The sequence below is a fragment of the Lonchura striata genome, chromosome 1 (assembly GCF_046129695.1).
Source record: "Lonchura striata isolate bLonStr1 chromosome 1, bLonStr1.mat, whole genome shotgun sequence".
In the NCBI taxonomy this organism is placed as follows: domain Eukaryota; kingdom Metazoa; phylum Chordata; class Aves; order Passeriformes; family Estrildidae; genus Lonchura; species Lonchura striata.
This window is the reverse complement of record NC_134603.1, coordinates 112139669-112165973: the sequence shown is the minus strand read 5'-3', so window position 1 is coordinate 112165973 and position 26305 is coordinate 112139669. Positions and strand designations below refer to the sequence as shown.

The 26305-nt window shown below is 35.9% G+C and overlaps 1 protein-coding gene across 1 annotated transcript in view; it reads left to right on the top strand.

Annotated features, from left to right (window-relative positions):
- Positions 1 to 26305, top strand: part of ULK4 (unc-51 like kinase 4) — a 206868-nt gene that overhangs the window by 95225 nt on the left and 85338 nt on the right. Inside the window, exon 31 of the mRNA XM_031503902.2 lies at positions 23499 to 23604. Coding sequence (XP_031359762.2) covers positions 23499 to 23604 — 106 coding nt within the window. The remainder of the gene's footprint in view (positions 1 to 23498; positions 23605 to 26305) is intronic.

Sequence of the window (26305 nt, the reverse complement as noted above, 5' to 3'; positions counted from 1 at the left end):
AAAATTAATTTGAAAATTGAATATTTTAAATTATTTTCCTTCAAATACCATGGAAAGGTTTTAGTATAAAAATACAAAATAAATTTCCTTTTGCAGTCCTGTTCTTTTTTTTTTTGTTTTGTTTATTTTTCCTAGTTGCATATAGGTTTGAAAGTTTCATGCTGTCCCTGTGTATCTTGGGATGGCTGTATTGGACATCTTAAATTAGAGAATCATATATTACTCATGCTTTTGATAGACTGCAGTCAACCTATGCTTGAGGGCTCAAAAAATGCTTCAAAACTATTGCTATGGTGGCAGTCACTGGTTCTTTTAGAAGGTGTACTTTGCTCACTTTGTTGTAATTGCAGTTGCAAATAGAGTTCAATATTATCATTAAGGGAGAGAATATGAGCAAGGATAATTAGAAGAAAAATTGTAACAGTTACATAAAAAATAGATAAACATGCACTTTAAAAAAGTAAGAACTCATGCCAGCTTTCTTGTGTAACAACTTCTTTTCAAGAAAGCTAAAAATTTTGTAGAAATTTTGTCTAAGCAGAGGATACATAGCCATGTATAGCTAGATTCCTTTGGTATAGTTAGATTGCCTTTTTTTTTTTTATTAGTTCTAACGAAAGTCCTTCAATTAAAAAAAAAATTGTGAAAAAGAAGTTGTATAGCATCCAAATGGAAGCAATAGTTGGATTCTATATTTCATTTTGAATTTTAACAGGAGAAAAAAGCTACAGGAAATGGTTATCATTAGAGATGCCATTCCTTGTGATTCAGTTAAAGCAACAAAGCCATCCATTTAGAATGTTTTAAAAATGATAGTTGTTTTATGGCCAATCTTACCTGTGAAAATACCATAAAAATGGAGAAAAAGAATACTGGCGTGGAAAAAGAAGAGCCTCATCATTCCTCTTGCTTGGTTTCTATTTTCTGGTGAGAGATTACAGTCATATATCATTTGAGGGAAGACACAAAGGTATTTTGCTGTCTAGCAGCCACATAGATGGTAAGTATAGAAGAACATGGATCAGAGGTTATTGCAGCATTTGAAGCATTCGTTTACTTTCAGAAGTCTGTTAAAGAAAGCACCTCCTAGTCCATCGTGGTGCACATCTTTTTGGCTGTCTGAAAGAATGGGAAGAATGTTTCTAATTCTTGCAAGTACTTCTAAGCCATCAGGATGAGTACTTGAAACAAAAACTAGGAGATTCTTTCTCTTATATTCTGTAAAGAGTATGTTTATGCTGCAGAACTCATCTGCTGGAGAAAATTAGAATAGTAAATTTGAAAAATAATAAAAGCTCTAGCATTTGGTGTGAATGGGCTCTTGGTCTTCTATGCTGTGAATGAGCTTTGACCTAAAGTCAGGTCAGTGCTTGCATGAGCAGATTGATGCTGATTGATTGCTCTGGTCATTTTGCTCCAGGCTGTAGGCATACTCAATCCTTAATTTAGAACCAGCTCTCTAGTAGAAAAATTCAACACAAAGGAATCTGGGAATGCTTAGTCTTCATGTGTTTTAAAGAACAGGAAATACTATTTGTTTTAATACCTTTGTGTGGGGTATTCCTGTTCCTCTCTGAATTTTCAATGCTGTTACAAAATTGTTCAATGCAATGACTCTTTTTGGTGCATTTCATCAGTTCATTCTGCTGTTAGAGAAAACCTGCATTTATAAGGTATCTGAAATTAGATTCTAGGCATCATTTTTATGGCTTCTACAGCCAGGATGGACATTAGTTAGAAACCTTAAATGTATCCATAATAAATATCTCTATTTTTTATCTTTCTCCGAAGTACACACTTTTTTTCAAATCTACTATATGTAATAGTCAAATTGTATTCTGTGGCAGTGTATTTAAAACTGCTGTGACAGATTAGGAGTGTAATCTATGATGATTTCTGAAAGTGAAAATGCCAAAACCCTATTTTATTTTAATGGGTAGTTTATAAAGCAAAATAATTGCTAGTTTTAAAAGGCATTTAATATCCAAAGATGGGTTTAGGAGAAACTAGTGAAAAAGTGTTGAACTATCTTAGAATTCATGTATTTGGAATGAGAAAAAATTACAAGATATCATTCAAAGAAGATAAATGTAATGCAAGTGTAAAATTTACTGTGAGTAGAACACTTCACCAGTGAGAATAGTTTAAATCCTTTCCAAACTGACAAATTTCTTACCAATGCATTGAAGTCTTGTGTCAACATTCAGTAAGGTATTATATTTATTCTCTTTTAAATGCAAAATCAAATTAATAGGAGTGCTTCTATACACCAAAGAAGACACTGTAAAAGGCAGTAGGGTACAGTATGTTAATTTCCAATTTTCCAGGAATAAAATATGGCTCCTCTGGTAGGAATGTTAGGATTTTTCATTACTCTGTTAAGTTGCTTAAGCACTTTCAGTTTAAGGATGAGGTTCCTGAGACTACTTATTTCTTTTAAATTGCTGACTTGAAAAAGGGATAAGCCTGCACATCTGAATTTGTACTCCTGGAAATAAACATGTCTAAGTAGAGCTCTCCTGAGAATTTTTTAGCAGGAAGAGGAGTCCTGCTGATAGAAAGTTCTATTTTCAGAAACAATTTTTTTTCTTTTGTTTTAGTGATCTTTTAGTCAGGAATTTCAGAAGAATTGTTTATACATATAAATGTTTGATTAGTGCTGAATTAGGTTGTTAATTTGTTATGGTCAACCGATCTCTCCAATTATTAACACTGTACATGGAATGAATTCTTAGCAGTTATTAATGTGTAACAATTGTGTTCTTAACAGATGACAACAAAACTATTAGAAGCTAAAATGCTTGCTATAAAAACAATTTCTGATTGTGATTAATAACAAGAATCCATAACATTTGATTTCTTTTCCCAGATGTTGTCATGTGTTTTGCATATGGATAAAGCAATCACAGAACCATAGATTTTCTGCAGTTGGAAGGGACTAGTAAGATTCATAGCGTCCAACTCCTGCTACCTTCAGATCTACCTTAGTCATATAACTAAGAATGTTGTCCAGATGCTCCTTGTACTCTTGTCAGGCATTATGCTGCAGCCACTTCCCTGGGGAGTCTGTTCCAGTGTCCAGGCACTTTCTCAGTGAAGAACCTTCTCCTAATGTTCAGTCTGAGCTTCCCCTGATGCAGCTCCATTCCATTTCTTCCTGTCTTATTGATGGTGACCAGAGATCAGCATTTCGCCCTCTGCTGCCTCACTTGAGGAAGTCATAGACTGTGATGAGGTCTCCCCTTAGCCTTTTCTCCTCCAAGCTGAACAAGCTAAGTGATTTCATCTGCTCCTTGTAGGTCTTGCTCTTGAGACCTTGCACCATCATATTCACCTTTCTTTGGACACACTCTAATAGTTTGATGTCCTTGTACATTGTAGTGCCCAAAACTGCCACCCAGCACTCAAGGTGAGGGTGCCCCAGTGCAGAGCAGGTCAGAGCAGGACAATCCCCTCCTTTGTCCAACTTGTGATGCTGTCCCTGATGCCCCCAGGACATGTTTGGCCCTCCTGGCTGCCAGGGCACTGCTGACTCATGTTCAACTTGCCATCAGCCAGGACCCCATGTCCCTTTCCATAGCACTGGTCTCCAGCCCTTTGTTCCCCAGTGATAAGGTCAGCAAAAGTTCCCTTTGCAGAGGAATTTTTCTGCCAGCAATGGAAGAAGCATTTTGCTTTTTCAATATCATTGTGATGTATGCTAGACTTTCAGTGTTTGCTACAACCACAGAGCTTAAGAGTTGTCTGTGCTGCAGGCAGTGTGTGGCAGCAATTCATGAAGATATCTGCACCTAATTCTGAGCTAACAGTGCCAGCTTTAAACAGAGCTGGAATTATTTACTTTCTATCCATCACACTGAGAAAATAATTATTATTGGGGTTTGATATTGGTCTTCTTAAATGGTATTAAGAGCTGGTTTTCACCCTTTCTTGTAGAGTTGCTTGAGTTAAATAATTTTGGCTGTCTTAAATTCAGCTTTCTTTTTGAAATAGTTAACCATGTATTTGTTACAAATATTTTAGAACAGGTTAATTAAAAAACTGAAAACTTGAAGTACATGATTTGTGGGATAAAAAATAGGCTTGTTGACAGAGTAGTGAGAGAATTGAGAGAACTGCTTCCTATTCTTGCTGCTGCTGCTCCACATTTATTCTTGATTCTGGGAAAATTGTATAAGCCCACTTTTTCACCATATGCTTGTTGTGCTTCTATCCTTTGGGTGTCCAATGACCACCTTTACTCTGGGAGAACTCAGCAATTGGTTCTCATCACTCTGAAACTAAGTTTGTTTAAGGTTCCAGCTTGACCTTATTCAAACAAAATTATTTAATAATTTTTTCTTATAGTAAGGTAATGTCTAAACTATAAATGTACATCACAAGAATGTAGAGAAGATGAATGCATTAATATTTAGAAGAAGCACTAAGTAAATATGGGCAGCCTATTTTTTATGGTTGTACATCTGAGTAGATCTATCCCCAGTAGGATTGCTGATGGAGAAAGAAGTGAGAGGAAGCAGAGCCATCCTTTAAATAATTTTAATAGTATAAATTGATATTCTGCATAATAAAATGGGTTTTAAAGAAAGGAGAAGTATTGATAAAGCATATCCTTTCATATCTGCAAAATTACTTTTAACCAGTGCTCCTGTGAGGGGAGGGAATAGAATTACTTACTAAATCACCTGGAGCTCCACTTCTGAGAGAAAAATTGAGTCCACAGCATTTGTGACAACATTATGTTCCTGTATAGGAAGAAAATGTAGCCATTTACATCTTAAAGGAATTGCTTTCTAATGCTAGACACTTATTTTAGTGTGTAAGCTACCCAGCTATTTTTTTTTCCTATTTTATATGCAGTGCTAAGGGACATAAGAAAACTCATGTAAAAACAATATTCTATGTGTTTCTTAGTAGTTATTTATTTATCCTGTCATAAAAGTTGAAAATTGCACGGATAATAAATATGAATCTAAAAGACTGTAGCAAGATTTTAAAGCTAGCTGTAACATAGTGGGTAAGAATCACAAACAAGTAGTGAAGTGCATAGGTATCTGTACTTTGCAAAAATAGTGACCATGATTACTGCTGATACTAGAACACATTTCTGAGTTTTATGATGTTGTGACTGTTTTTCATTTCTTTGATCTCACTCTTCATGTTATATATTACTGGTCTTCAATAAGCAGGCAAACATACTGGTTTGATGAAGGTGGATTTTTCATAAATGTTTCTGCAGTAGTACAGAGTGGATAGTTATTTTGTATAATAGTAGATAGTTATTATGGTATAATATCTTAAAAGTTGTCTTTTGAAAGAAAATACATTCACAATTTCAAAGAAAAAAGCTGTTACATTAAAGTAATGATCACTGTTGTTTCTTGCATGGCAGATCCATGTATTTATTACATCATTGTTCTGACCATCCCAAGAATGTTTCATAGTGTTGCTCTGAAATGACCTAAAGCTCAGCTGGGGTCTCTAATAATTTTGCATCTTCTCTTGATTGGGACAAACAGGGTACTGCAGGGATGCATGGTGATGATGCAGTTTAAGCTCTGTTCAAAGCAATTAATGAGTAACTATAACTCTAATATTTATCCAGAGTAATGGTATGAAGTACAGAATGATCCCTTCAGGGGTGACTTAAGATCCAATACAACAGTTGTTTTAAAAGTCTCTGCACCTACAAAGGGTAGAGCATCTTCCTGTTACTGTGTGATGGCCCTTGCTGTTGCTCAAAATCCACTAGGTTTGTCCTGTATTTAGAGGATTGCCTGTTGTCCTTTGGACCTTGCTGGATGCTGGTAGTTGGCACTTCCTTTAAACCCCTCCCATTACAAATGTGGCAATAGTGGTTATTCAGAACAACTCTTAAAAGTTAGTATTTCTTGGAATGTTAAACTTGTTTAGAATACCTGGTTTTCAAATACTATGTTGAAATAAAAGATTAAAATATTGTAAGATATGTAATAGTGCTTACCCTGAACCTTTGACAACTTGGAGCAAGCCCACCCTGATGACCGGGGGTTCTGGATCATGTGGCACACATGAGGAGGATGAGAGAACAAATTTCATGCAACCTTTGCAAAGAAATCTTGGGGGGATCTTTTTCCTGCCCGTGGCTACCTCATGGGACAGTACAGAGAAGATGCAGCCAGACTTGACTCAGCAGTGCACAATGGAAGAACAACAGGATGAATACAAGCAGGAAGATGGGAAATTCCAGCTTGATATAGAAAGAAACTTCTTGCTGTGGGGAGGATGGACAAACACTGGAATGAGAGGTGAGAGAGGTTGTAACATCTCCATGCGTGGAGATTCTATGCAGCCTGAGCCAAGCAACTAGCTAGACTGGAGAGCTCCAGAGGCACATTCAAGTATATGTTATTCTGTGATTTGATTGTCCCAGTCCAGTCCATCTTCCTAAAAATCAACCAACTGGACCAAAATTACCCCACAGGCTATCTCCTAGCATGGTAGCCACCATACACTGAACCTTATTGAAGTTAGATACATTAACTCCTGTAGACAAGGATCCAAGTCAGTAGTCTTTCAGGCGAGTTTGGGTTTCTGAGCTCTTCATCTTTTTCCTGCTTCCTGATAACTTGATTGGTTTGACCTTTAAGTATGCAAAGTGGATGGACTGAATTGGCAGTGCTTATTCAGCTTGCTTGGCTCCACTGCCATTTCTTGTTTATCTGAGCCATCTACTTTTTATACTGCATGAGGGTGGTGTTTTATGAACCAAATCCAAGGCAGACTGTAGGTCAGGGTTGAATGGATGGGTGTATAAAGTCACTGAGTGTTTCTGCCAACTTGTTTTGTCTGTCAATGCACTCAGACATTTATACAAGGTTATCTGAAATATGAGTCTTGTGGTTTTTTTAACAGTGTTTTAAACAGGATATTAAAATTTTGGAATCGAGTACTTTGAATATTATTGTGGAGAATTTTTCCTAATGATTTTATTTTTACTTACAAACAGTGCAGCTCTGACCTTTAAGGGAACATGCTAACTTCAGCTTTCCACATGACAGATAAAGCTGATGCTATTAGATTTTATTCCTTGGAAAACAAGTTTACTTAAATGTTAACAAAGACTTTTTTTTTTTTAACTCTATGAGCTTTAGGACAGTTAAGATAGTTATATTTGAAATATGTGGAAGAAGACTTATAATATTTAGGTGAAGAATTATGTGTAAAAAACCCTAAACTTCTAAAAGAATGGAAAGTAGTTGACTTTTTGCCCTGATAGGGGAATAATTTTTTATTTTGTCACTTTATATTGATAGAAAACTTTAATAAAAATTCTTCAATACTTAATATTATAGTACTTTTTTCTGTCTAGCCCCTTCTACCAGGAATGAGACTGTTATTGTTCCCCCAGTCCAGCCTGAAGGAAGAGTTTATAACCTTTTTCCATGCTCACTGAACATTTTATCAGGAATTTTAAATGACAGATAAGTCTGTCAGTCTTGGGAACTTAAGGCAGAAAGGTATTGAGCTTATGTTCCTTAGTGATGGATTTCACTAACAGCATCATGAGTGAGGGGTCTGGACTGACCATCACCACAAACATCCCTAAGGCATGGATAGAAACACAATTGGTGCTCACGTTCTCTTCCTCTCACTTTTTCAGCAAACACAGTCTTTTAAGAACTTACAAAGTTCAAAATACAGAGGTTCTAAAGCAGGGTTTTCTCCTTCTTAAACAGTATCTGGTTTCGTTGGTTTTTGTTCAGGGTTTTTACTGTATCATAAACCCGTTTGGCATTCACATATTGTTTCATCACACTTGATTTGTGCCTTTTTTGATAGAAGTTTTGTGGATAACCTTCGGGATCTTGTAATTATTCATGTAATTAAAATCCTCTCAGGTTTTTTTGACACCTAATGCTATTCACTTTCAGTTTCATTTGCACCCCTTTTCAAAGCAGATACAAAATATATATGTGTTCTGAAGTATTGCACGATGTGAGACTGCTATCTAGGGTCACAGCTCTACATATGCAGTGATACAAGATGTGTTGCCATGATCACTCAGGAATGAGATATTGTGGTTAGATAAAAACACAGCCTAATAAAAACATCTGTTTAATCCTTTGTCCTGGTCTGGAAAACACGCTGAATGTTACTCATTGTAAGATGAAGTATTGGAATGGTTGGCAGAGAAGCATTGTGCATGTTACTTCATGTGTGGATTTTAGGTTCCTCATTTCAAAATGTTTACAGTAGAACTGCAAATAGTGTAAAGAAAAAAAGCAGAGATGGCTAAAGGTATGGAATGACCACTGTGAAAGAGTTTATCCCTCTGTATCCTTTATCTGAAAGGTGGTGGTTGATATATACGTACCATAGTCATGTGAATAGGGGACACTGTCTCCACTGTCTCCACTCACACAAGATCTGTATTATAAGAACTAAAGAAAACTTGCAGTTGGGATCTGAAAAATTGACAAAAGGTCAGTTGTATTTCCTGTAGGGTTATGTTCAGCTTTCAGCTGTGCTCCATGGCATCCTCAGTTTACTTGAATTAAAAAAATAGACCAGACAAATTAATGGGCCAAAAATCCATAGAGAGCTGTTATGTGTAAAAAATCTGCTTCTGGCTCAAAGTCCTTGGGCTGTGAATTCCTGGAGGCTAAGGAAAGTGTTTAGTATACGTGTCATGTAGGGCTTCTTCTGTTATTGAGTGTTTTAGATATGTTGTTAGGGTAGGTAGACCTTCTTTTTGAACTGAGTCAGAATTTGCTTTATATACTAAAAATGAATGCATGGGAACCTTTCTGAATTGCAGGATTTTAATTACTAGCTGCAGAAATTTGTCTTAAAACTCCCATTTTTATATGAGAAACCAGTTTAATTTTTTATGACTTAAACAGATTGACTTGTTTTCTGAAGCAAGTTGTTTCTTAGAGAAATTAGCTAGTTAAAAATACACAACTTTGAGTTATGAAGTTAATTTTCAGTCTGTGCTGTTTATTTGGCTGGCTGTGGAGTTAAAAATTAACACAAATTTGGGGAATTCACAAAGAAGTTTGGATTTTCTTTAAGAATTATTATTTAGCCATTGTTTATGAGCAAGTTTCAGAGTTGTCAATGTTTAATGTAGCAAATTTTTGCTGAATATTTATTACATCAAAAATTCACTCAGTCATTATAATTAGACTATTTTCCCACTTAGGGAAAAAATATGTGGGAGGTGGTTTGGGATGGGTAAAGAGATAATTGTGCTCTTTTTTAATTACAGATTTAACTGGCATCATCATCTTCAGAGTCCATATTACTTCTGTCACACCCCTTTCCTCCGAAAGATCATAGCATTTACTGCCTTTCTCCTACATTTTAATTTAAGCAATGCAACTAAAGTTGTTAATCTTCTAGATTGGTGATTGGTTCTGCTGTGAATAAGATTAAACAAATTAAATTCTTAATCTTTCGTTGTTCATCCTGCCCTACTTTCATCAGTAACTGATAAATCTAACCTCCCATTCTTTAAGCTTTTTTCCTATTCTCACAGTCTTGCAGTGCCCACACCTTGGACACATTTAGTTTCATTTATTTAGTTCTTCTCCCATAGATTGTAATTTTGTAATATTCATATATATATGTGTGTGTGTGTGCATGGTTGTGATAAATAAAATATGCCCATATATATACACACCTGTGTGTGACAATCTCAAATTATTTCTATTAGCAATCTCAAAGTCTTTGTGATCTTGTAAGTGTTCTTCATATTGTATTGTGTGATGTAAAAAAGAAGAAATGTGCCTGGTGCCAAGAGTTCTGTGACAGTTGATTGTGAGCAGCAGAAGAGGGAGTGGGAGAACAGCCTGGGGAAGCTGGCAGGGCTAATTTTGTCTGTACCTGCTGGCTGGAGTTCAGCTCTGCAGCATTCCCTCACTCCCACCCCACTCCTGGGTCATGGCTGGAGCTAAGGGGCATCTGGTGACCTATGGAAGAGGAGGGGCTGTAGCACCATGATGCAAATGTGTGAAAGGCAGGTGCTGCAAAAAGATTATCTCTAACATGATACTTCACAAGTCTACTACCAAAGTGCGTCCTCTATGACCTTTAACTATCATGTTATAGGTAGAAATCATGACCTTACCATAGTTTCTTTGAATTTTATGAAAAAATTTAAATGGGTTATACAGAAAGGAGTCACCATCAATGTTCACCCAAGGAGATTAATGTTTACATTTAAAAATTAATTTATTTTTTCTGTAGAAGCAATATTAATGCAAAATCTCACTTCTTCCACACTTCATGTTCGTCAGGCTGATTAAGAGCAAATTGCTAATTTATTGTTCCTGCTAATGTAAATATCAAGACAAAGGGAATGCATTTAAGGGAAAATATATATTGAAGCAAATCTGGGATGCATGTTTTTCAGAGTAAAATTCATTGATCTTGTGACCAGAATTTTACTGTGATTATCACTGTTCTGTCAAACAGCTGAGCTACATCTCTTAATCTCATCTAAATAAATATTGGCATGGGAATGTGGCAGTTGCTGACTGTACCTTTATTGACCAGCTGCATTCTGATGACTAAGGTACTGAGCTATTGTGTGCTTCACAATAGAGTTTGTAAAAGAATATTGAATGTCCATGAATGGTTTCTGGCTGGCAGAGGTTTCTGCATTATGCATCTGAACTCTGATCATTTATCTAGAAATTTGTCTGGTTTGGCCTCAGTCATGTATTCTTTATGGATTCCTTGTGTTAATGTCTTCCTGAAGAGTTTGTGTTGCAGGGTGATAATTAGATTTTAGAATGTCAGTTTTCCACAAAGAAAAACAATTTAAATATTAATATTCTATTTTTACTTTCTGTTTTTACCTGTAGTCATTTACTTATTGTAGTAAATGCTTAGGTTCTAAATATATTTTCTTTTGTAAAATGGTTTTATAGGCAAGATTAAAAATCATTACTTTGCTAAGGTAGATTCATTAGCCATATGTATGCAAAAAGATTAAGCCTACCAAGACACAATCTTTGTTTACCCGCTGTAACTTTCTAATTACAATTATAATAGAGCATGATCTCAAAGACTGAGCTGAAATTTTGGTAATTTTTTTCTTTCCTCTCAGATTTCTCTTTTGAGTCCACTGTTTATATGACAAGGTTCGGTTTCTGCCCATTGGATGTTTTGATCAAGTATTTCTTTACTGATCTTATGGGTACAGGAATCAAAGTTGTGCCCCACAACTCTTTCTATTTCATATACTGGATTCCTTTCAAACTCCTGACTACCAAATAAGATAACCTGTTCAAACATTGTGATGCTAAATACGGTGACTGACAGTCTACATTCTGCAGTTTAACTGAGGGCCCCAAATTGATCCCTGTGGCAGATACTTAGGCACTATTTGGTGGGTGACATTACTTTTAATTTTCTGTTGTTGTCATGTTATTTGATATGGAGTTTGGCAATAATAAAGGTCTTTACCAAGGAAAAGCAGATTCCTTTCAGTTACCTATTGGAGTAAAGTGCAATATATTTCCTTGGTGCATATCTCATTCACTTGACTAAAGCAGAAAGGACATGTATGGGAGCTGATAGCTCCTTTCACTGCTGCAGAGAGCCAGGGATTATTCTGTAAACAATCCATTTCTGACTGTATATTCTCAAGTTCTACATTTGCTTGTCCTGTGTCAAGTTCTGGAGCAGAATTTAAATTCCCTGCACGTAGCTATCTTTAGGGCTCACATCTGGATGGCACTGCAGGAGCATATTGCTGAAAGCAAACAGACTAGCAGTTCTGATGGTAACAATGGAGTCTGAGAAAATACTGCATGCATGTATAAGGTTCCATTAAAAAGCAGGGAGTGAGAGGGATGTCTAATGCAGTCCATTTAATGCATAACTCTCCTGAGAGTGAAGTGGGGATTATGCCTGCTCCTGTGCTTTTTAAAGACTAGTATAGAGGATGCTTGTTGGGCGAATGGTATCTCCATAACAGACGCTCTGATACTCATGAATACATTTCTAATTATATCTTAATGATCTCAGCCACAAATAGGAAAACAAAAATCTTTGTCTCCCTGAGTGGTTACCTTAGTGGCTGCAGGATTGGCAAGGTTTAGATTTTCCATCTCCTCTCACTAATCCCAGGGGGCTTCATTGTGAGAAATGAGATTGTTTATGATGGTGAATTAGATTGCTGTAAAAGGTTATTTCAACAGACAGTTGGGAAATCATAATAGAATAATTTAGTAAAAATGGGACCTAAAGTATGCTTAATGAAACATGATTAGATTTAATTTTCTTGCTATTTCAATCATTAAAGGTACATTATGCTTTCTCAGACCTCATTTGGGCTCTTTGCCATGGACCCACTCTTAGTAACAGACTGAAACTTGCATGTTCCATTAGGATATGAAAATGGCTAATGATACTCTAGTCTCCTCTCCCTGGCTTTTGTAAAATTTCTGTTACCAGCTTTTCAGATATATCTTAGCTGTTTTCCTCTTTGATCCTTTTATTCCCTCGTATCAATTGTACACGTTTTTCGGTATGAATAACTGTTCAGGGAGTACAGATTGAATGAAATGAAAAAAGACTAATATAGCTACCTAATAATTATAATGTGGCTTGTTATGAGTAATTAAAAATTGTTATTTTAGTTATTACTAGCATTCTGTGTTCTAAAAAAGTTCATATTTTAATTTCTTCATATAAAATATATTTCTATGCTCTTTTAATCCAGTGGTGCAATTCTTTGGGGGTTTTTGGGTTTTTTTTGGTTTGGTTTTTTTTTTTTGGGGGGGGGGTCAATTGGGTTTTGGTTTCTTTTTTATTATTTTTCTTTATTCTTTCTTTTTACAGTGCAATGACACATTGTGTGCCACCACAGATGGGCTAAAATTTCTGTCTGCACTCTAGTGTTATTAAATTTAGTTCTCAATGGTATTTTATTACTCTCTCTTAGCATCAAAATGCTACTTTGATCTAAAAATATCCAACTCCTTTTCAGGCTATCAATTCATAGGAGAATAAAACTGCTCTTTGCTGGTAGACAACTTGGGTAGAGCAGCAGAACCTTGCTGATCAGCTCAGTGGGTAAGAGCATCAAGGTTGTGCGGTTGAACCCTATATGGGCCATTCATTTCAGAGGTGGACTCAATGATCCTTGTGGGTCCTTTCCACCTTAAAATATTCTGTGATTCTGTGATCATGGCTCCATTTCTTTTCAGGATTCCAGTCTGTTGTTTGGGGGAGGAAATATAGGTGTTATTTCAGGGTTTCATCATGTTATTCCAAGTTGGATGTGTGTTTCAGTGAGAAAGGCTTCTTTTGTTGAGGACCAATTTTCTGCCCACAATTGCATGGGAGCTGGAAGAGAAAGGCAGATCTCAGGGTAGCCAGTGGCATGTCAATCAGGAATGCTTTAGGGGAAGGCCCCACATACAAATCCAAGTTCAAAATCACCCTAGAGGAAACGGCTGACTCTGGGTTTCTGAAGCTCAAAATAAATATTTTGATTACTAAGCAAGATGTTTTACTAACATCTTTCACCATCTCCTACTGAAGTTGCTTCTGTTTGTATATATTAAATTTTCCTTGTCACAGAGCCTACTGATGATCTAGACTTACACTAAAAATGAGGAGAAATGAAAAAACTGAAGTTCTCTACATTTCTTGTAAGATAGCAAACTACTATGGGATACAGGCAGTGTGATAACCTAGCGAGTGTGTCAGTGCACACTGGGAATGTTTGTTTGAAGTCTTAAATATTTAAGGAAATTGAAAGTCTGGCTCCGTTCTGAAACAGCATAGAGTCTCAAGTCATTGATTTTTCAGCATTGCTAGAATAGTTTTGAATTTTGCATGTCATAGTTGAAATAAGAAAAAGTGTGTGTATGTTCATGTGTCTGTATATACATATTTAATAGATCCTGTCCTCCTTATAAAGCAATAGCTATAAATTCTCATATAATGATTTAGTGCCTGTTTACTACTGAAATGAAGGTATATGAAGGACAAAAAACACTCACTCTTTATGGGGTTGAAGGCACTTTGTTACACTCTGAAGGCACTGGAATTTCCTGTGTTTCCAGGCAATAATTGTCTTAACAGTGAGGAAAATAAGGAAGATTTTAATTGAACCTATGCCCTACATATTGATGACTGAAATATATCTCTGTCATTAAGTGGCATCTATTTTCATAAACTATAGCAATTTTCAAACCTGTATTCTTAAAGCTGATTTCTTGAATCAGTATGTGGGTATCTAAATAGAAATTACTTGGGGAAAGAGATGGGGTGAGACCATGAAGAAAACTATAATAAAGTATTTGAAAATTACCCTGGAAAGATGTACAAAAATAAAAAGTGTTGTTCAATATATTCTTAATAATTCTAATAACAAAATGCAGTATAACTTCCTCTGTCTTTGAGAAATAAGTAGAACTTGCTTAGGAGAGCCTCCTATTTTGCTGAACTTAGCCATTTCTGATTCTGTCTTTGAATCATTGTTAATCTTTGATGAAAATGGAATAAATTAAATGTGATATCATATTTAACAGCAAGAGGTATATGTCTTTCAAGTCATAGCATCTGATACTGTTTCACAAATGCTTATGAGAAGCAGAATTGGTTGCCTTTCCTTGTATCCTTCTAGATGTGAGTTAAGCTTTTAAATTGTAAGTTGTGCCATTCCTCTTCTTTGCAACGTAAGAATTGACTTTAGAACAGGTGAGAGTAAGAGTTTTCAGAAGTGGTGCTTGGTTTGTCCCAGACAAGTACACAAAGTGCTTCAGGGAGGACCAGTGGGGTATCAGGTGACCCTGTAGTGCTGAATGACTATACATTTTTCAAGTTGTCTACTGCCTGGTGCTATTGAAACTGCCACCATGGGAGCAAGGCTCAGGCTAGTCCAAAATTCATTTTGCTGTATTCTTATTTATATATTCAGTGGAGCAATTACTATTTTTTGTCTTTTCTTCTCAGTTTAATATTTTGAGTGATAAGAACTAAATCAAAGAACCATAGAATACTTTGGGTTGGGAGGAATCTTTAACTATTTCCTAATTGCAACCCCCCTGCCCTGGGCAGGGATGTCATTCACTGGACCAGTTTGCTCAAAGCCCTGTCCAGCCAGGCCTGGAACAGTTAGAGGGATGGGGCTTCTATAACTCTTCTAGGAAACCTGTGCCAGTGTATCAGCACTGTTGTTGCAAAGAATTCCTTCCTTATATGCAATCTGTATCTGTTCTCTTTTACTTAGATCCCATCTTAAATTCACAAGAATAATAATCTATTAGCACATAAAAATTTATCATAAAACTCATATTGCAAGTATCTTTTGAGTAATAAAATTATTATTATTGCTATTCTTGTTAGCTGTCATTTCTTTCTCCATTTTACTTGTTTCTCATCAGTTCTCTTTCAGATTATGTTCTGTGACCTAGCATCATCAGACTGTTGCTGGCTAAGGGAACAGTTGTCTTTCAATATCAGCGAATTTCAGTGGCCAGAAGATATTAATGCAACTGACATTGCATTTATGCTGTTAGTATTTTGTAGAGGTAAAATGGGGCTGTCACTTTATAAGTACATTTCTGAAATGTATGTACCTGAGATATGACCTACTAAAGTGAACTTTGTGTTCACTTTTCCTAGGGTCACAGGTACAGATAAAATAAGAATTAAATGCAAAGCAGGAAGAAAACAAATAAAAGAATAAAAATCACAATGTATTGAAAAAATGCTATTTCTGTCCCAGACCAACATAACCGAGATACATATTCTGTCTTTGGTTCTGGTGCGACAGTCATAGCTAATATAAAAACAAACTCTGTAGAGTCTGGAAACTGCAGCAATATCCTAGAAAAAATTAAGCAAGGAGAAGGTGTTGTCATTTAACCTTGAAATTATCTCTTTGTAGTCTCTAGATTAATTTACTTGTTCTTTTTAATTTTTCATTTTGACTACATCTCGTTCCTTCTGGTAAACAGTAATAAAATAAAATTATGTTAATCTTGCACAGAATTGAATTAGGGAATGGTGTTGGTGGCTTGTTTGTTGGACACCAGGTTAAGCTGATCTGTGGTTTGTATGTCTGTGGGAGATTTTTGGATAACAGTAAATTTCCTTCCTGTTGTGTCTACAAGAGTGTTTCTAATATTTACATAGAATAAGAAACTGTACTTCCTTTTGCTACCTTTTTTTTTTAATTATTATTTGTTCCAGTTGAGAAGTTCTCCGGCTGTGAATACGAACTGCTCCTTCCAAATGTACCCAAACATGGCTCTTAATACCAGACTAATTTCCTTTTTCTTCTGAAAGTGAAGAAGCTTTTGATGGCTATATAAAGAGTATTTTTAAGGCCTGGATTTTAAAAATACCTATGTTTGTAAACTGACATTAAAAGAAGTAGCAAATGCTTCCAAGTCCTATTTAGCTTATATATGTGTATCAAACCCACTTGGAAGAGTTTTCATCATTGTGGTGCACACACAAAGTTAGGACTACTCTGAATTCTAACCTTGCTCCACTATCATAGTTCAGTTCTGTTCAGACTGCTGAATCCAACTCAGCTTCTTTTATTTTTGGAATTCATATCCACAGACTGGCATAAGAAGAAAATACATTATCTTCAAGTTCTTGAATAAGTGCCAAGATAACACTGTGATGCATGGGGTATGATAGTGTGTTTGTGTAATACACCTACTGTTTATCAGGAGCATTAACTTGAGATAGAATTGAGAATAAAGAATATATACCACTAATATATGGAAGAAGAAAATTTATAGAGATAGTTTGCCCATAAACTCCATTACTGTAGTTCACAAAAATACTGTAACATACTAAAACTGTTCTTTGTTTTCTGGGTTTGTAAGTATTAAATAATGTGATTATGGTAAAGATTTGTTAATGTCCATGGTCCTTAATTAACCGATCAAGAAAACTCCAAACCAGCAAACCCAACACATATGTTAGTGTACTATGCATTCTACTTTTTTTCAGTGTTTAGTCATCTGGAAACAAAAATGCTGAAATGGAGGAGATACCAAATTCTGTAATCTTCTGCAATGTCAGAAGGAAAGGACAAGACTAGTGATTTGGAAGTTGTTGCAATTTAAGTGTTGAATCAATAATGAATTCTCTCATGGATATTGATCACAGAAAAATCATGCCAAGTAAAATCTCCCTACAATATTTCTTTAAACTACACATGAATTTCACTACTAAGAAAACAAATTTATTGTTTAAAAGATATTTATTGAGTATAGCACCACAAAAAACCACTGTAGTCATTAGTAGACTTATTTAATAATTTTTTTTTTTACACCTAATAAATACAATGTTTTACAATGTAGAGTTTTCATTTGCAGCAATCAGTTCATAATTTCTGTTGCCTTGACTGCATAGTGCCCTAGTAGGAATATAGTTTGCTTAGAGCATAATTGCTTGTCTGTCTAAGCCCTGTATAGAAACATGAAAGAAATGCCCTCTTTCTCATGGGATAATAATTCTGGCTGTGTTACTTTCCAGCATTTCTACCAGTCTGTTCACTGAGGAATATTGTTAGTGCTCCCCTGTTTCCTGCCACGTGGTTTGGTGCCTTGTGGGGAAAGACTGGAAGATGAGTTTCCTAGGACATCCATGTGCAGTAGGATGTGTACTTTGAGCCGAGTAGATTGATAGCTGGCAGAGCCTGGTTGTTGTGTATGCTTGTTTTCTAAATGCATGTCTCTTGGGAACATGCAAAATCTCTATGAACAGGTGTCTACAAATGAGATGTACAGACTGACTTAAAAAAAAAGATATAAAATATGAAGAGAATTTCCTAATGTCTTTCAGACTAGTAATCAGCTACTTAAATAATCCCTAAAATAAATAGTTATAGAAACTGAGGAATGGTGTATTTTGAAGGTGCCAAATGTAATCAGACTATGACATGATTCTAGCAACAGAAAATTCAGCAGATGTTTCATTTTGATGTAACAGCCCTTCATTGTTTTCAAGTTTAATGTAACTTGAATAAACTAGGTATCAACTTTCTCATTTGCAGTTGCAAATGCAGAGAATGCCTGGGAAAAACAATGCTTTTCAAACGAGATAGTATTTTGAGGTTAGAAGGCATAAAGCAAGGCACAAAGTAAAAAATATTAAACATGTAAATGTGTTTTTTCTGCCCCTTTTGACAGCTTGAATATATCTCTCAACCCAACTAAATTGTGGTAGAGAAAAACATTCTTTCCTCATTCAGACAGGTTCAATTTCCCTGTACTTCTTTGTCAGCCCATGCCTTCTCATTCAACATCTTTTTCACCAGCACTGCTGGATTTTAAGGAAGTCTGTAAGTACAAAGAATAAAACATTCAATTTGAGATTAAGCAGGACAATGTATAGTTTTTCCTATCCTTTTTATTTCCTTGTAAAAGCATAGCTTTTCCTCTGTTGGTTTTTTGGTCAGGATATTTTTTTTTTTCAGTTATGGAAAATGTCAGGAACGGCTTTTCAATTCTGATCTTGTACACCTCAGTAGGCAGTGGAAACTGAGTCAGTATCAGTTTTTGCTTTTAAATACTGCTTTAGCGACTAGTTAGCTATGGATGTGGGAGCAGGTTCTGAGGGAGAAGAGACAGAGACCCATTTCTTAACAGCTGATGATGGATTAATGAACAGAGTATAGGAGACTTCTTTCCTTGTGGTTGGCAAAGTGTCTTTTGCATCAAAGCAAAATCCACATAGAGAAACAATGTCTGCTAATTGTTATCTGTCATTCTGAATTCTTGAAGAAGTAGCTTTTCATGAATGCTGGAAATTCAAGTCTGATAAGTGAATATTTTGTATGGTAATTTTTGGAATAATGTTTGATTGCAGCTCCCAAGTGAGTTTGCAGTTCAAATGCTTCACTGCTACTTGAGACTTTCCATAGCATCTCCAGATTTTTAAGTCTAAATATGAAGTTACTGCTGTGGCGGTACCTATTACTTGTAGAGTTTCATTGCTTCAGAGCATACCAGCATGAATTCTTCCAGAATACTGCAATTCTCCAGAATAAGATATCTGTATAGATTTTTTCAATACTGTATGTTCAGATGTATGCAAATTTTTCTTTTTAGGAAACCTCAGTGTTATTTGCAATGAATACTTTTAATCCTCAGGAAACTAATTTGCTTGGCTACTTTTTTCTAGGTAATGGGGGAGTTTGTTTTCATATGAAATTGCTTCTGAGTGTCCTCTCTCTGAAGAAGCCTGACTCTGCTTGAGAGAGGAGCCTACTCAGACTCCCTCTGTTGACAGTAAATAAAATTTTCCATGAGAGTAGAATTCTTTCTGTAAGATTTTTAGGTTCAAAAGGATAAGCTTTGAGGTTTCATTGCTGCTAGAAATTCAGGTGCAATTTTGTAGAAAGAAGAAATGTTACTCTATTTTAAGAGGTGCTGCTGAATTGCTTTCCAATTCATCTGTAACTGTGAGTGTAAGATTGTGAAATTTTGCTTTATCTGCTGCAGTGGGTATTAGAACAAAATCTAAGACTAATTATACTGCTTTATGTTGGTTGATGCTTGACATTCTAGGTTTTTACTAATGGTTTCCTTTCTCCTTAGTTAATCCTTCAAAATCACTACTTTTCCCCTATACTCAATTGACTTTGCTTAAGCACATACTGACTAAGAATGCAGATGCTCTTTATTTTTCAATATTCCAGCAGGAATTTCTGTGAAATTTGCAATCTTGAAATCTTTGTGTGTGAACTGAGTATCTCACCATTGTGATACATCTGAAAAGCATGATCATTCTAGAAATTGGTTGTCAGATCAGTTGCTCTTTTCTGTGTGACCGTACAATGGGTATGAGGGAAATATTTGGAAATACTAGTTCTGGTAGAACTGTGCTTTTGAAAAGCAGAGTAGCAAGAGATATGACCGTTCTTACTTCTGATTTAGATGATTCATAAGGAAAACAGTATCACCTTAATGTTAGAGATCCATATTTATATACTTTCAATTTGTGCATAACTGGTCTTATGAATCAAAAGCCACAAAGTGTTAGAGATCAAATTAACCAAAGTTTCTGATTCTGTATTTCATAAAGTAATAGCAAATCAAAATAAGCTAGATTGAATGCAATCTTAAACTATGTTCCCGTAAATAGGTCCTTGTTAGCATCAATGTTTTGGTTTATTTAATCTCAACTGTACTGTGACAAAGAATCATCAGATAAGAATGGCATATTTTAATAACTTCAATTTGAATATAATTAATTTCTATAATTTTCTTCTTTCAATGGATTTAGTGTATGAAAAATCAAGCCTCTATATTCTTATGTCCCCTTACTTACCTAACTTGTGTTCACACATCATATATAAGCTTGAGAAGGAGAGTGTGAAGTTTAATCACTCTGATTATATTGAATGAGCAGGAGTACTGTGGTATGTAGTGTTAAGATTTAATTACAGCACATCTCTAAACATAGCATTTCAGGCTTTCTCTTCTGGATCCCTAGATACGTAAGTAGCAGACATGTATGTGAAGTCTCCCAGATTGCAAACCTCTTATCACAAGTGCAATTTCTTTTGTTATCTAAAATGTAATTAAAATGCTGTAGTTTGCCTAGTACTGTTCTAAGTTCTAATCCCCTTAAAGAAAGAGAAAAGGCAGCTTTAGCCATAGTATCTTGCCAAGATTCCTGCTCCCTCTTTGCTAATTCACACCCTTTTACCTTACTGGTTTAAATAAATACTTCAACTGATTTCTTTTGTGAAAATACAGCCCTTCAAAATTAGAATGGAAAGTTTAATGGCCTAAAAACAGTTCAGTCCTATTAGAAAAGCTTGATTTATCTTCTGTGGTTTCTCTTTTTTTAATACTAGTATTTCCTTGTTATGCCCTTGGTATTTCATAGCTGTCCTTTTTAAGCACTGAAGCAATTAGTTTTGAGAAGGCTGATTCTTCAGGGTCCAGTGCTTTCCTGCCTTTGATTCGACGAAGCTGTACATTTTAATGAAGTTGTTTCATCTGTGTTGCCAAACACTAGAATTTTACTGCTTCAATTCTAATTATCTCTGCTGGCAAATGCTATGTTTTATTAAAGCTGTCAAGTGCAGTGTTCATTAAATGTCCGCAGTCAGTGGTGCTGTGCACACAAATTAGATCAGTTGTACTCCTTGATAGATTATGAAGTTAAATATTTTTATATAAACCTCTAAAATTGAGTCCAACAGCAATCAGTGATGACTTAGGTAAGTAAAGCATACCTGTATCTTCTTGGAACCTAATATCTTGTCAAAACCCATAATGGAACATATGTTAAATCACTAGTAGTACAGCTGACTATACCATTTATATGATTATTTAATTCATTAAGATACTATTTTCCTTCCTCAAGGTATCTCTGTTGCATCTTGAATTCTAATTTGTATGTATTTAGGATAAGATAAGTTTTGTTATTTATGCTTTGATGTAAGTAAAAAACATCAGTGCTGGTCTTCAGCAGAGGGTTGCAAAGTGCAATTGATGTCCATTAAAAGCAAAAATGGCTTCACTGAAATGTTATTAACCTGGTAAATGTGAAAGATTGTTATCATAAACCACTAACAGCTTTTCTTCTAACTGCATATCTGAAAGGGGAATTTTATTAGAAGATGTTTACCTCAAACATATGAAGCAGTAATAGAAATATAGTGTTTGCAAAGAAAATATTTGAGCCCGGTCTCATTTTGACATTTGGGGATTTTTTTTGCTTATGTTAATTTTATGTTTTTAGTGTATGTATTACTATCCTCAGTAGTGGAAATAGTCATTCTTGCTATTTAATGTATTGTTTTCTAGGTGATCATTAGGAGAATGAATAAGATATTGTGATGATAGACTATCAGATAATCACATTATCTTATGAAAATAATGTTTTTCTTATGTTTCAGCTATCTGTAGATTTATTTTTAGTACCATGGCTTTATGGTGTCTCTTTCCTGTAGTGGTTACCTTACCTTTGAGGAATCTGGTGTTTATCTTTCCAACTTTGCTTTTGAATTTATCAGGCTGTATTTCAAACCTTCAGAGGAACAGATATTTATTGTGTTCTTTATGGAAATCATAAATAACATCTCAAAATGCTGTATAAAATAAATAAAATTTAAGAGCTCTTATATATATATATATATATTTAAGGCTTAGGTAAGAAACTACAGTCCTTCAAAAGTCTGTGAGGCACTCTTCCTTGTCTCTTCTTATGATCTATTTTAGAGCACTTTATTATAAATAGAAAATTCATACAACGTGAAGCTGAATAGGAGGCTGTGTATATTTATGTATTTAATTTTCTGTTAATATATTATACCTTAATATATATTTCATGGTATTTGTAGGAAATAATGCATTTTATTTTTTCAGTGCAGAAACAGAAAATATTCTTTTGACAGTATTCAAGAGCTGAAGTGATTTTTGCCATCAGTAATGCTTACCTTCAGACCAGTTTCATCATGTTCAACTTTAAATTTTTTTCAATTGTCAGACAGGAGATGGACCCTAATAAATGGTGTATTCTGTGGCAGTGAAGTAGTTGAGCAATACCAATATACTGAGAGATCTGATGGGAAAGGGATGCATGGAAGTTACCTAAGTGCATGTGAGAAACCTATGATGCATGAAACATGACAATTTTTTCTTAGTTGTTATTTTCACTTTGGATGTACGTATCTATTTGGCTTTGAGTCTGAAAATTGGACAAAAAATTTCCTGAACCTTCTAGGAAGATTTGAAAAATACTCAGGCTTAGATTTACATCTAAACTCAGATTTGTCAAGGCTTTTCCTAATTTGGTTCTTGGAAATTATCTGAGTTATTTCTGTCCCTCATGTGTGCATAAATGCATATTGATTGCATGGCCTTAGCCACCCTTTCCAGTCTGAGTGTGCAAAGTGTAATGAATATAACAGAAGAAAATAAATTTCTTTATAAACCTTGGTGCCTTCCTCTTCTCAGTGTAGTCTCAATAATTGCAAAAAATCACTGAAACATTATTCAAACATAAGAAAGACATTTAAAAAGTGGTGAAATTCAATACTGTCATAGGTCTTCAATGTGTCTGTGAAATTATGAATGTATACAAAGAAAAACAACAAAAAGACTTATGGTGGGGTTATCAACCTGAGATTGAAAAGAGTAACAATAATGCCATTAATAAAATAAATTTCATACAAAGGAAATATTTCTAGTTCTGAATATATAGAGATGAGATTGATAAAGTTCTATGCCATTTTAAAAAGTCCTAACATTTTAGACCTAAATAAGAATTGGTTTAGTTTAAAATAACATAGGAGAAGTTTTGGTCTAATGTTGTAGAACAGGGTCCCTGAAATTGATGTTATCTACTAAGATATTTGGCAGGTTTTATGGTATTTTAAATGTTGAATTTTAATGGATTGAGAAAGTACTGCTTTTGTATTACTACATTTTTTAAGGTGGTAGTCTTCTAACCTTGCAAAAGGAATACTAGATTTTTTTTTTTACTGTTTTGTTTTGTTTTTGCAGAGATACCAGGACAGTATACTTGGGAATACAATGCAAACTGTAATTGCCTTACTGAATAATATCGTTGCTAACAAAAGTATGAACATGATGATACTCTTTCAAGAAGGTATGTCATCTTTATCTTTATTCTCCTTTTTTCTCAGATGTTTCCCAGTGTGTAGTATCTGGCACTGTGTGAAACTAAACTTCTATCTATTAAGATTTTGTAGGGGTTGTTAGATAATCACATTGTAGCTGATGTCCTCCTCATCAATTCTTCTTCCTTCCTTACCAATTTGATTACATATTTAACTTTTAGAAAGTTGTTCTTCCAAGAAAATGGACTTACAAAAGAATTACCAACTGAAAATTACATTTTGTCTGTGAAGAATGGCTTGGGAAAGAAGGCATGGACTAGAGTACTGACCATAACAGTGCAGAGTGTAGAGAGACTTCTGCAAAATCTTCCTGTTCTCACTGGTTATACCTGCGAAAGGATAAGTTGTACAATATTTGTGCATGCTTTTAAGGAATAGCTTCTGTTCCAGTCCAGTGATGTAGACTAATGTGTTGGAACCCAAGCTGACTATAAAGTCTTAATCTAAAAACCATTGCACGTCTTCATGAAATGTTTACCACCTAAGCTGGGTAATAAAACACAGGCACGAGTTGTCTGGAAGGTGGTTGGTTCTCTATCCTTGAGAGTGTTCAAGGTCAGGTTGGGCAGGGCTTGGAGCAACCTAATCTGGCTGAAGATGTCCCTGCTCATTACAAGAGGTGTGGACTAGATGACATTTAAAGGTCCTTTCCAACCCAAACTGTTCTATGATTCCATGATTCATTTCTCTGTGTTTTATTATCTAGGCTTCTTTTATTTAGAAATTGGTTCTGAAGAAATGGTTTCTGCTATTGAAAATCTATATAAATGTCACGGTTTGACACTGGCGCAATGCCAGCACCCCCATGAAAATGCACTTTCCCCAAATAAATGCTGTGAGATGTGATCAGGAACAGAGCAGAGCAGGCCCAAGCTTAGAAATAAAGGAGCAAGAACTTTATTAAGCTATTACTATGATAACAAACACACAGTAAATCCAGAATGAAAACCTTCCAAAACATTCCTCCTCCCCCCACCTAAATTCCAACAAACCACAATGAGACACTACTTGGACCCTCAATCAAGTTACCACCCTTCAGATAATCAATACTCAGTCCATCAAGGGAGAGAGGAGTCTCTCTTGCACCATAGACCCCCAGGAAACACAATTGCCACCTCTTGTGTTTCCATGTCACACATGGCACCATCCAGAGAAAATCTACCAGTGTGACATCCTCCTTTCCATGTCACAGTGCTCTCACCACTGTGCATGGACCAAGACTGCTCATGGGGCTCCTTTAAGGATGCTTTGCCAAGGACCAAAATAAACAACAGTTCAGTTTCTTATTTTGGGATCACAGTCCCCTCCATTTTCTACCCTTGGGGCTAAGGGTCTCGAGAACAGAGATCATCTTCTTCCTGAAGACAGAGGGCATCACCACACCCTCCTCATCTTTCCTCTTTTCACTCCATTCCTGTGCAGTAGTCGCTCAAGATCTCTTGGCTCACCAACATTCTCCTAAAATGCAGTCACTCTTGGAGGAGAAATTGGTTCAGACTGTGGTTAACGAGAAGAGTCCAGCCAAAAGCCACTCCATCATCTCCCCCCAACCTTCTTTTCCTAACATCTCAGGTCCCAAGGTGTCTCTCTTCTCTTTCAAATTGAGGAGGAGTAATATTTCACAAAGCTCTCATTCCCCCGGAAAGGGTTAAAAGTCCTGACTCCCGGGACGGGCTGAAATCTCGGCAAAGGACTCCATCTCCCACACTGGGCACCTTCCCCCCCCCTTCTTCTTCTCCTCTGCCGGCAAGTTTCCAGGTGTCTTCAGGCTCTCTGTTTCTTTCCCTCTAGGTTGGGGGGTGGAACAAAGACATCTCAGTTTCTCTCCATCCTTTCATCCGCAGGAGCCGGCCTGGTTACAGTCCCTTCACCCCCTGGCCTACCTCTCCAGGCCGCATGACTTCCCCTCCCACACTCAGCCTGTGGATGGGCAGGGGAGAGTCTGCACTCTCTGATGACCAGAACCAAAGAGGCAGTTCTCCTGGGAGTTCTTGCTTTTAACGCCCTGTGTTCTCAGAGGCGTGTCCATGCCTTCAGTGGTCACTCCAGGTGCCGATATCCAAACCTGACCACTGATTGGTTTGACCCCAACTTCCTGAGAAAATTCACTTCTGTGTCAAACCACAACAATAAATTACAAGCTTGTTTAGAGACTTACATTTTGATAGCATTTCTTCTGTTTATCATGAATGGGTGAGTGACATCTAGCAATACAGGTCCATGCTTCCATTTGTACTATTTATTGGTACACATACCAGCCTATGAATCCATCAAGGTGGGTAGCAGAAATCATGTTTTAATTTTCATAATTAGCATAGTAGTTAAAACGCTGACCCAGAAAGCAAGAGAGCTGAATTCGTGAACCTTTCTAGTCTTAAGGGATTGAATGGACAATGCCATTATTCAGGAGACAAACTGGAACTTGACATTGTTGTTAGACAACATGTTCCTCTCCTCTGTTGCAAACAGATCCACTCTGAAGTGAGTGGTGTATTAGTGGAGAACAGAGCCAGGAAAAAAAAAAAAAAAGAGAAAGAATGGAATAGTATGACTAATTTGGAAATGGTTGGTTCATAAGATTCTGATTATTTGATTATTTCTCACCAAACTGCCTATCACACTTAGAACTGCTTGGAGTTTCTTGGGATTTAGCTGTATGTGTTGCTTTTA